The sequence below is a fragment of the Tupaia chinensis genome, unplaced genomic scaffold (assembly GCF_000334495.1).
Source record: "Tupaia chinensis unplaced genomic scaffold, TupChi_1.0 Scaffold000627_1, whole genome shotgun sequence".
NCBI lineage: Eukaryota > Metazoa > Chordata > Mammalia > Scandentia > Tupaiidae > Tupaia > Tupaia belangeri.
In genome coordinates this window covers 615919-628349 of record NW_006160147.1, presented here as the reverse complement: position 1 = coordinate 628349, position 12431 = coordinate 615919, and the positions used below count along the sequence as shown (strand labels likewise).

Genomic DNA, 12431 nt, shown 5'->3' with positions numbered 1-12431 from the left:
CCCCTGAGAATGAATCATTTCTGAAGTCCCACTGGAATGGGGATCCTGTTTCTGCTTGGACTATCTAAATGGCAGGGCACCCACTGGCTGGGTGTCCAAGGTCACTGCTATTGGGCTTCTCTCTGGATTAAGTCTCTCTTCTCATTCTGAGCTAGCCGGAAGACCATAAAACATGCATAATCTGTCTTCCAAAGACAATCATCACACTTCCCCCACTAGGTTGTTGAATCTCATTTTGCAGAAACCTCACGTTTTCACTCCCCTCTCCAGGAAAGCCCACATCACTCTCCAGATATGATCCAAACAGGACTCAGTCCTCTGGATGTGATCAGATCCCTGTGGGCTACACCCCTCTCGCCTGGATGCAGGGGACCCTAATGCTCTGAGATGCCCTGACCACAGCAGAACGTGGCCTGAGGATCTACCCCAGTGACTTCCAAAGCCAGGACCCTGTGGTTCTGAACAACTGGACATGTATGAAAGTGACCCTGCCCCAAGGCCAGGCTAGGGGAGCATCCCAGGGGATCCTGTTCATGTCCAGGGCATTTCTCTAAGTCAGAGAGTGGGGGCATCTGTGCTCTCCCAGGCCATGAGAAGACTGACCAGTAGACATTTAAGTCGGGGTTCTGGAGAGTGGTCTGGGCTGGGACCGCATAGCTCTGAATGTAGATGCCGCAGCTGGGAGCACCTTAGACAGTCGGTAGTCCAAGGCTTTGTGGGAAACTGCAGCCCAGAGAGGAACAGTTAGCCTGGGTTCGCATAGCCATGCATTTGCTCAAAAATATTTACTGAGCACCTTCCCTGTGCCGGGCGCTGCAAGTACAGAAGTGAACAAACTATGAAGAGGTGGTTAAATAGGTGACAAAATAGAGAAGGAAGAAAGAGGGGGGGGAGGGAGGGAGGGAGAATTTTTTTTAAAAGGGACATTAGATTTGGGGAACAAATTAAATGGGAAATGGAGAATGCTGGGAAGGAGTTAGAAAGCAGTGACCAGGGAGGACCAGACTAAAATGGTGACATTTAAAGTCCTGAAAGAGGCGAGGCAGTAAACCACGTGGACAATTACGAAAAAACAAACCAGGCAAAGAGAACCACTGTCACAAAGGTCCTAAGACAAGCGCATGCCTGGTGGCCATTCAAGGAGGCCATTATTCCTGGAGTAGATTGAGGAGGGGGTGAGGCCAGAGAAGGAGCAGGGCTCGTGTCCATCTGAGGCCTTGCAGGCGGGCATAGGACTGTGGCTTTCCTGGGAGTGTGCTGGGAAGCCAGTGAGGGTTTTGAACAGACGAGTAATGAGATTCCAATTTGCATTTTTAAAGAGTCACTCTAGCTGTTTTGGTGAAAATAGACTATAATGTGACAAGAATGACAGCAGAGGAACCAAAGAAGAGCCTATTGCAATAAACAAGGGGAGAGGTCGATATGGCTTGGCCCAGTGTGGTGGCAGTAGAGGAGGGGAGAAGTGGTCAGATTCTTCATATATTTTGAAGATGGAGCTGATGGAGTTTGCTGACAGCTTGGATGTGGGATGGGAGAGAAGGAGAATGTTTTAGATGACTCTAAGTGTTGGGCTTGAGTAACTTCAACAGCAAAGCTACCATCTCCGAGCCAGGAAAGACTTTTGGGGGGACAGGCTTAGGGACAAGTTCCAGGGTAGGCCGCATTGCCATGTGAGCGTGCCAAGGAGTCCTTTGGACATTGATGTCTGGAGTTCAGGGTGTGGGTCTGGGCTGCAGTCATCAGCAAATGTACAGGACTGAAAGTGTGAGACCAGAGAAGAACACGGAGGGGGAGAGTGTACATAGACATCAAGTCTCAGGGCATGCCAGGGGAAAGGTGAGGGTGATGGGCAGTCAGGAATGCTGGGAACAGTGTGGTTCTGCCATTTTAAAGAACTCAGGACTTCTGGTCTAGACCCTCTTCTTCCCCCTCTGTAGGATATGTGTGCTCACTGGAGATAGAGATACAGAGACAGAGAGAGAGGGCAAGTGAGAAATCAACCCCCAGGGGGATGGCCACACTGCAATTCCTTCTCCATTCTTCTCTCAGAATCTTGGGCATACACGCACACGTTCCCAGGGTGATTTTCCCAAGCCACTGGATCTGAGACTCGAACTGCACAGTTGGCCAGTGGGGTCCAGCCTAACCTCCACACTACCTGCTAGCCCCTAGGACCCTTTTCTAAAAAGTTTATGTATTTCTTCACCGAGAGAGGGAGAGAAGAGAAATCTCCCTGACAGGGTCCCCATGCCATGATTCAGCCCCAGCCTCAGCCAGCCAGGATCACGGGCTCATGAGCATGTATGTCCAGCATGCTCAAGGAGGCCTGGGAACTAACTGGACCTCGATCTAGAAGCCTTTAGCCTCTGTGAAAGCAGGGGCTATGTTTTCGTTGTTCATAAATGTTTGGAATGGTGATCTGGCACATACAAGAAGCTCAATAAACCTAACAGGCCACCCATTAATAAATGTAGCAATGAGTAAAATTGTCATCAGTGTGACAATTGGATGGAAACAGAGGGGAGAAGCGCGCCACAGAGCTGGTTCTTATGAGCTCCTCCTTCCTGCAGAGGGATCCGGGCCAGACCAGAACTTCTTGGTCTCTTCTCCCTGATATCCTCTAAGGCAGTCAAGGCGAACTCCCCACGCCCCTTAACCTCCCACCCTGCTCCATTCCAGACCAGCTGGCTGGGGTGCCTGTGGGGCAGGGGGTCATTTCACAGTGGAGGTTGTGGCCCTATTGTCAGCAGAGGAGGAAGGGGTTCGGTGACAGGAGCAGTGACCTTGGCTATTCCTGATGTCAAGGCGATGGGAAAGGGAATGTTGTGCTGGGAACAACTATTAATAACCCGTCCTAGTCACAGAATGCAAGACAGACCCATTGGGCAGCCCAATTTTCTGCCTGTTAAATGTCATTAGTGGTTCTGCGGGGGAAGCCAGAAAAACAAAGTTTTATATGGAATAATAAATTCCTCCATAAGCCGCAAACCCCCACAAATTCGCAGCTAATAAACCCACAAAAGTAAGATGATTAAGAACTGGAGAGGAAAGAGTTCCTCGATTCCTAGTCTCGAGAGACAGTGTGGCCTGTAGGGCTGACACTGGGCCAAAGGCAGAGAAGCCCAAGTTCTAACCCTAGCTCTTCATTAGTGGGTGACTTTAGGCAAGTCATCCACCATACCTCAGTTTCCCCAGCTATAATATGAAGATACGTATCTCCTGCCTTGTCGTCCTTAACAAGTGGTGGGTGGGGTGGCAATCTGAACAAATGAAATACGAAATGAGACAGCTTTTGAAAAAAAAAAATATATATATATATATTTTTGGAGAGATTTTCACTGTAGGGCGCATGCGCTCGCCAGACAGACAGAGAGAGACATAGAGACAGAAAGCGAGAAATCACCCCCCAGGGGGGATGGTCACGCCGCAATCCCTTCTCCTCCATTCTCCTCTCGGGATCTTGGGCACACATGCACACGCGCCCGGCGTGAGTTTTAAGCCACCGGGTCCGGGACACGAACCGCAGTCGACTACGTGGGAATCCAGCGACATAGCCATTACGCTAACTGCTGGTTCCCGAGAAAAGAATATTTTAATTCTCTTAACTGAAAGGAAGGATCGCAGCCCAGTGACTGGTGAGATGATCAGCACTTGCCTTGAGATAAGAAGGCCAGTCAGCAAACTCCATCTGGTCCTGTATCCCACCCAGAGCACCCATGGAGCCTGCCAGTGGATGGCTATGATGGATTGAAGCATAGCCCCCAAAGAGATATCTAAGTCCTAGCCCCTAGTACCTGTTGAGAGTGACCCTACTGGAAAGAGGGCCTTTGCAGAAGGCTTAAGGGTCTTGAGATGAGATTATCACCCTGAATTAATGGGGTAGGCCCAAATCAAATGATGGTGGTCTTATCAGGAGAGGAGACACACACCAAGGGCAGACATGGGGAACGAAGCAGCATGCTGATGGAGGCAGAGACTGGAGTGGCGTGTCTACAAGCCAAGGAGAGTGAGGAATGCCAGCGGCCCCCAGAAGCTAGGATAGAGGCATGGAAGGGACTCTGCCTTAAACTTGCCAGATGGAACCAACCCCATCAGCACCTCGGTTTTGGATTCTTGGCCTCTGGAACTATGGGAGAATAAACTACTTATTTGCTTTAAGCTGCCAAGTTGTGGTCATTTGTTACAGCTGAAGACTAATATCGCAGGCACATTGCAACTGCCTGGAAATTCCCGACTGACCTGTGGAGATGAGTTGCAGCATGGACCACTGTGAAATGCTAGCATCTTCCCTGCAACCTTTCAAAGCTATTTAATTAATTTTTAAAATAATTATTTTCTTTTACCCATTATTATTTTAATTTGATCAGAGAGAGAGAGGAGAAGTGAGATAGCAAGCATCTGGGTCCAGGACTTGAACCACTGTTGGTCATGTGGGAGTCCAGTGCCTCAACCACCATGCCACCTGACGGCCCCGATTTTTTTTTTTTTTTTTTGGAGGGTTTTTGTTTTGAGGGGGGGCCTCCGACGATTTGAGAGTTTTTTGTTATAGGGTGTGCACTCGCCAGAAAGACAGATATAGAAAGCGAGAAATCACCCCCAGGGGGAATGACCACGCCGCAATCCCTTCTCCTCCATTCTCCTCTCGGGATCTTGGGCACGCATGCACACACGCCCAGCATGAGTTTAAGCCACTGGGCCCAGGACTCAAACCATGGTCGACTACATAGGAATCCAGTGACATAGCCATTATGCCAGCTGCTGGCCCCCCGATTTTTTGTTTTTAAGAGAGAAGTTTGCTGTAGAGAATGTGTGCTCACCAGAGACACAGAGAGAAACAATGAGAAAGTGAGAAATCAGCCCCCAGGAGGAATGACCATGCCATAATCCCTTCTCCTTCATTCTCCTCTTGGAATTTTGGGCACGTACACACATGTGCCCAGTGTGTTTCAGGCCACCGGATCTGGGATTTGAACCACAGCCGACCGTGTGGGAGTCTAACACCTTAATCACTATATCACCTGCTGGCCCCATATTTTATTTATTTAAAAATTTTAAAATGTATTCATTTATTTCCTCTATGAGCAAATGAGAGAGAGAGCACCCCTAACAGGGTCATGACACTGCAATGCACCCCTAGCTTCAGCCAGCCCCTGATCATGGCTGAGCATGTGCCTGGTATAGTCAGGGAGGGCTCCAGAATTGAATCAAGAACTTCCCATGTGGGCTTGCCTCACAGAGCACCAGGTTTTACTGCTGCGTCCCCGTCAGGCTCCCCTGCAACCTTAAGACATGTTCCATCCAACATTGAAGGGAGGACAGGACAAAGAAAGTCCACGGAAAGGAAGCCCCTATGGTGTTCGTGGCACCACACGCAATTACACTACCTCAAGAATGAGATCTTTGCAAAAGTTCTCCAAATCATAAAACATCACCCCCATTTTCTACTTGTGGAAACTGAGGCTTTTGAGAGGTGAGGTGACCAGCCTGTCATACACTGGCGTCAGAGCCAGGATTTGGATCCTGCTCTGCTAATTTAAGCCCAATCCTGTTCTATCCCTGGATGGCTTGAGCCTGGGAAGAACCTCGGGAGAAACCCAACTGAATCTCTGTCCCCAGCCAAAGGCTGATGGTCAGGCTCAGGAGTGAGGGCTGTCACTCAGGACCACGTCAGAGCCAGTTTACAACGAAACCTGTTGTTTTCAGTGACAGAAACAGAGGAACAGTTTCCAACTACAGTCGCTCTTGAAGTAAAAATATTCCATGGAAACAGATCCCTGGGAACTCTGTCACCAGAGGAGGCTTGACGTGGGATGTACAGTTTTGTATTCTAAGGTAATTCTATGAGTCTCCCAGACTCCTGTTGAATGCCGGCCCTGAGTCAGAGGAGGAGCTGGGGCCAGAGGTTTCTGTTCTCACTACGGCCCCGGGCAGGCCTCCAAGGGGTAATGTCCAGCCAACCGGGGGCTCTGCGTGTGTCTAATTTGTTGGAGGTTATAAGAAGGCCCAGAGATCACGGCCCAGGCCTGAGGGAGGTGAGGCACTGCTACCCTTAGATTTACCCTGAGCCCTGCTCCCCGGGGTTCTAGTCGAAGTGTAGACACCGAGTCCATAGAACTAGGTGATGGGGATGGGCCACTGAGGATGCAACTAGGGTTGCCAGGACTTTTTTTTCCTGTCAGATTTCACTGTTACATGTAGCTGTGAATTCGAGGATCGTGAGCAGCAGGACCTGAACGGCCTCCAAGCATGATTCCATACTGGCCTAGGGACAGGGGCGCCAGGTTGCAGGTCCCTGAGACCTGCTGGGAGAACCTTCCCAGCATCATCCTTTGTTTTTCTTTGCCACAGGGCACATGTGCTCACCAGAGAGAGAGGGAAAGTGAGAAATCACCCTCCAGGGCAGAAGGCCCCACCACAACCCCTTCTCCTCCACTCTCAGGATTTTGGACACGCACCTACACACGCCTGGTGTGATTTTCAAGCTGCCAGTCAGATGGGAATCATGGAGTCGGCTGTGGGGGATCCAGTGCCTTAACCTCCACGCCACCTGCTGGTCTCCCAGCATCATTCTTCATCAAGCTTTCTCTTATTTCTCAGCCTAGATACCTGAGAAATCCTAGAACTGGTGGACCTCAGAGAGCTAGTGCTGAACGAAGCAATGGGCTAGGAGGCCTGCAGTGGGAGCTAAGGGTTCCTCTTCACTTGCGTGCTACAGGAGCTTAGGCAACTCACCCCAAGTCTCTAGATTTGGTCTCCTCTGGATGGTGGAGGAAACCCAAGGGGCCTTCGGAAAGTTCGTGGAGTTGTGGGTCAGGACAGAGCACATCCTGCCTGCTTCTCACTGAAGTTTCTTGGCAAAGGCTGACAGCTAAACCAGGAAAAATGACCCAGAGCCCCTTCACTACATGGTAAGGCCCTCGGAGCGCAGCAAGGCTTGTGAGCAGGGGCTCACGTGGGATCTGCAGGACTTCTTCTGCCTAGCAGGAGAAGGTATATCGGTGCCCAGCACCTGGGCCTGCCCTCATCTGGATTTGTGTGGCTCTTGTGGAGTAAAAGAGAGCCTGAAGCATATCACTCTTGCTTATTCCTCTCCTTGGAGGTAGCCCATTGTGCAGATGGAGGAACTGAGGCTCACAGAGGAGCAGCTGCTTGCTCTAGCTGACCCAGCTCACAGAGGCAGAGCTGGGGTTGAACCACCCAGGTAGCCTGGTCTCTAGAAATGAAATGAGGGCATACTAGGGGCCATGTTGCCACAGGTGCATTCGGTGGGCATCTCTGTGCTGCGCTGGATGCAGAGTAAGGAGTGTGGAGGCCTCGAGCTGCGCGGCGTGTGTGCTTTGTGTGTGCACAGTTGGCTGTGTATGGGGGTGCCTGTGTGACCACGCATGTGCGTGCCTGCACCTGGTCCCTCCTCCCCAGGTGGTATGGCTGGGGGCCGCTCTCCCTCCTGAGAGGAGTCTGCAGATGGAGCCAAACCACAGCTTGGGCCCCCGGGGGTTTGATCTTCCCTCTGCTGCCAGAGATGAGAGAGGTCTAAGTGGCAGAGATTTACAGAGCCTGAGGGAGAAATACCCTTCCAGTGAGAAGCTCACATGAAAAGCTCCGGAGTAATAACTGAGGCTGCAAAGCGTGCCAATTATGCAACAATGAAAAGGTTTGACTATCATTTCTTTCCCCCTTTATTCTCCCAGCCACCTCCCACCCCCAATCTGGCTCCCCAGCAAATGCTTTGGGGGATAGAGGATAAAGAACACACTTTTCCCCTTTTTAATTGGAGATCAAAAGTTGGAAGAAGGACTTACCCTCAAGGGTGAGGAAGAAAGGGGTGTGCTGTTGAGAAGGAGGCCCTCAGCGAGGGACTAGGGAAGAAGAAAGGGCAGGCATGTCCTTAGCAGAGCTTGCCGGGCTCCGTAAGAACTGCATACGCATCACCTCGTGTAATCCACACACCCACCCGCAAACTCATTAGGATTAGGGGGCTATGTAGCGCATTAGAGAACTGAGACTCATGGGGTCAAAGGCCTTGGCCAGGGTCACACAGCTGACAGGACTGGCATTCTCCCCTGGCTGTCTGACACCAAGGACTTTGTCACCAGGCTATGCCGCCTCCACGCTGTAAAGCGAGGGAGCATTTTCTTCATCTCGGCCTTGGCTTTCCCATCTGTGAAGCGGGTGCAGGCCCCAGGCTTAGAGATAGAACCAAACACTCCTGCAGATGAAAGGCTTGGTGGGCCCATGGCGGCAGGCTCGCTCTGTACCCCAGCCAGCACTGGCTGAGCCCAGCACCCCGTGCAGCAATCCTGGGGCTAATTGAGAAAGAATTAGGCAGCGTGCCCCGAAAGTGAAGAAACAGCTGCTAGTCGGCTTTTTAGAGGTGCCAACCCACACCCAGTATGCGTGCCCCCTCCTGACCTGACTCCCCAGCAGAACTAACAGCCAGCACACTCCAGGGCTGGGACTGGGGCCGCTGCCGTGGGACTCCCTCCTGCCGATCTGCAGCTCCGAACACTTGCCCACATGCTCTTGTGTCTCCCCGGAAGGGTGACTGGGGGGCCAGGGCTGTCCCAGGGTAATGGCACCTCCAGGATCCCCCAAACTCCTAGCACATAGTGGGCTCAGCCCAGATGACAGACAACAGCAGGCCACTACACCGGGGGCGTTCTCGTGCGTTTTCCTGTTACCACACCAGAGAGCTGCTCTGTTGAGAGAGTCCTCTGGGTGGCCACGCCACCTCCCTGGACGTCAGTTATCTCAGTGTTGGTGGACTTGTCCAGCTGTCTATGACACTCACGGCCTGTGACCAAGTCACACACAGGGAAGGGAGAGGTTTCCTCGTTCCCGGCTCAAGTCTAGGGCACGTTTTCCCTCCCCACTCCTCTGCACCCGGTCAGCTGAAGGGTGAGGATGGCCGCTGAGCTGGGACATCTCCCCTGCTTCAGGCTGAGCCTAAGACAGCAGCCAGGCCTCTGGTCTCCCGCCCACAGGAAAGAGGAGTGGGGCTTTGGTCTGGGCCTCCTCCCTCCTTTCCCTGCACCACCACAAATGCCCCCTTGGGATAGACTTTGCTGAGTGGCTTCCCCTACACATTGCTCTCCAGGCCACAACCCCCGCCCGGCTTTTTCTCTTCTGCTGCTTTGGATTCTTGAACACCCTTCACTGAGGAGCCGTGCTCGAGGATGCTTGGGGGGGGGGGTGTCAGGTGGAGAGTGGGAGTTATAACTGTAGAAGGAGATCTAGGGGGGCGGGAGCGAGAGAAACAGTAACGATCCCCTGAAACTGTGAACGCTGCCCCACTCCCAGGAGCCTACCCTGGGTGACCTGGGGGTCCTTTTCTCCCCAGGCCCCATCCCAGGCCTGTGTTAGGTGGCCATGGCAGCTGTCACCCTATGGGAGCTGAAGCACCCCTGCTGGCACAGTGGCCACACTTAGAGCGCCCAGCCAGTTATTTGCTCAAGTGGGGCCCACTCCGCCCTCTCTGCAGGGGCTGGCAGGACTCCAGAGGGAATAATGGGGGGTCAGGGTGCATTCTGACCTTCGCTGAATTCCAGGATGATGATGTGTGAATAATATGGCTTTTTAAGAGTCAGCGGCTTGGGTGCTTTTTATAGTGTGGCTGGAACGCTGCGTGGCCATCTCCCCATTAATCACGCAGCTGGTCAGAGCGGCCGGCAAGGGGGCTGGCATTACTCTGGGGCATGACTTCCTCCTATCAGCAGCACCCCTCAGACTCACAACTGCACCCATGCCTTTAGTCCCCAGCTTAACATCCTCGGTCTTCCAATTTCTTGTCGTTCCTGTTTCTGACTGGAATTTTCATTGCCTGATGTTCTCTGCAGCAGGGGTCTTAGGTCCCCACTCCCTGGGCCAGTCTGAACTCCCAAGGGCACATTCTACCCACCTGGAGGAGGAGAATTCATTCTGAGTGACATTCTAGAGAAAGTGCCAGGGCGAGGTGTGGGGGTGAGCAAGCCTGGGGCCAGATCCCAGCATCCCTGAGCTGCGGGCGGGCCCTTGCCGCAGTCCAGGCCCCACACCCCAGGACTCCAGCTTTCACGGCCACTCAGGACAGAGCTTGGCATGACCCCAGCACTCACAGCGTCTCCAGGTTGTGCAGCCCCTCAAAGCTGTGGGTCCCCAGGTGCTGGATGCGGTTGTTATGCAGATGTCTGTGTGAGGAGGAGAGACACGTCAGAATAGGCACCAGCAGCCACAGGCCAGGGACAGCAGGGCACGGGGTGGTGGGAGCAAGGGAGTGGAGGCGGAAGCATGGGCAGAATGACCCCTTGTGGTCCCGCCCTTTGCGTCTAGGAACAGCCGACTGACCAAGGCCAACTGCCGAAGCCACAGGCTCCAAGGTCACACGTTACAGGCTACCCCATTCTGATGTCCTACTCGAGGAAACGGGGCAAGGGGAGCCCCAGGCCAGGGTGAGGGCAATCATCCACTGAGCTCTAGGAGAGAGGCCTTAGGTCACAGGGCTCGAGTGTGAGGCTTCTTCTAGGACCCTGCTCTCTAGGGCCCAGCCTGCCTGACTCAGTGGCCAGACATACTTAGGGGAGCCAGCAGCAAACCGCTGCAGACAACATGTAATTAGAGGTTAAGACTCTGTTACAGCTGGAGAGAGCGTAGACAAGCTTAGAGAACAGGGAGACTGGCGAGGCTGGAGGAGTCAGGAAGGCTTCATAGAAATGGTGATCCAGAGCAGGGCCTCAAGGGACAGACAGGTGAACTGAGCAAGCACCAGAAAGCGCGTTTCAGGCAGGGGCGAGGCAGGATGGGGGAGAATGAGCGTGGTGTGTCTGCACAGGACGGTGAAGGGCTGGTCAGAGCAGCTGGGGCTGGGGAGCAGTAGCACATCCGCTTGGAAGAGATGGCCAAGGTACATAGTTCATTGAAAATAAGTGACGGAATTTTCTTCTCCCGATTCCCAATGAACAAAAACCAGATGCCCACCACCACCCCAAATATCACAGGTAGCAGCAAAGCCAGGAAGGTGACACAGCCCAACATAAATACACTGCAAAACAAACGGCCAAGACACTCCCAATCAGCCCCCATTCTACAGAAACTGAGCTGGCAAGGAAACGAATTTCTGAGAATTCTCCCCCAAATCCTCAATATGAAGAAAAGTAACTATGGGGTATCCTCCTCCCCCACACTCTGGCCTCTTAAAGGAACAGGTGAAAGGGAAAATAAAATAAAGGCTCCCACCACACACTATTGAGGAAATGACTGGAAGCCCAAGGGTGTTCTTGGTTGGAGGGAGGAAGTGTCCATTTCACCCGATCTCAGCGACACAAGAGGGCCCAAACCACGCAGCTGTAACACCTGGACAGAGCTTGTAGGGGACCGTGGAAACAAACAGGGAAACAGAGGCAGAGGAAGCGAGGGGATGGGGAAAGCAGACAAAGCTCCGAGCCTAGAAAACAAAAAAAATTTTAAATAAAAACCTAAAATAAAAATAATAAAACTAACAAATGAGGAACAGAAGACACTCGGTCACATTTGCCTTCTGCTCTAGAACAATCTATGTTCTATATAAATGGAAGGAAAGGTAAGTTTGCAGACCAAGGAACCCGAGGCCCAACAGTACAGCCCTGAAAGGCTCAGCAATAAATCTGAAACAAGGGACAGCGTGGATGCTGCTGAAAACGGAACTGGTGTCAAAGGAAAAGCTGGCGGTGATTACGGTGAGTGTGGTGGAATGAGACCAAAAGGCTAACGCAGAGACGGACTGGTGCTGAGGCATGAAGGTGATCCAGTGTGAGGGGAATTAACGTCAGGATCCGACCGAGACTGGAGACGGAGTCAAAGACAGAATACAAAACCTCTCTAAGATGAAGACAGAGTAGAATCCGCAGCTCAAAGGCATACATTGTTCTAGGATAATTGGATGCAGAATATTCTACGCTGTGATATATTCTAGCTAAGCCATGCAAGTTCAGGAATTTAAAAACATCTTTAGGCAGAAAGAAGAAAATCACTGACAAGGGGGAAAATCAGTTTGGCCTCCAGGATGTCGTCCATCACAAGGCACCAGCGGGCAGGTCTCATCCCACAGAGTGGTCAGGGCTAGGAGCCCTGCAAGCTTGGGATTTCAAGCCCTCGCTGTCACCCCTACCCTTGCCCACCTACTTCATCAGTTTCCAGAAGGAAAGACAGACCCCTGCCCTCAGGGAGCTCTGACCCTGCTTTCTGGGAGCAAACGATCTTCTCTTACCAAAGGATTTATGCAACTGTCACCAAACTCTTTTATTCTTCCTGTCAACTGTTGAACTCCTGTCTCCATTCCCCCCTTACTTTTTTTTTTTTTTTTTTTTTTTGAGAGAATTTTGCTATAGGGCACATGCGCTCTCTCCAGAAAGACAGAGAGACAGAAAGCGAGAAATCACCCCGGGGGGGGGGGGGGGGGGGGGGGCCCAGTGACACCC

The 12431-nt window shown here is 52.2% G+C and overlaps 1 protein-coding gene across 1 annotated transcript in view; it reads right to left on the bottom strand.

Annotated features, from left to right (window-relative positions):
* The window catches only part of LGR6 (leucine rich repeat containing G protein-coupled receptor 6), a 135763-nt gene that overhangs the window by 34907 nt on the left and 88425 nt on the right, over positions 1–12431 (bottom strand). Inside the window, exon 7 of the mRNA XM_006159347.2 lies at positions 10095–10166. Coding sequence (XP_006159409.1) covers positions 10095–10166 — 72 coding nt within the window. The remainder of the gene's footprint in view (positions 1–10094; positions 10167–12431) is intronic.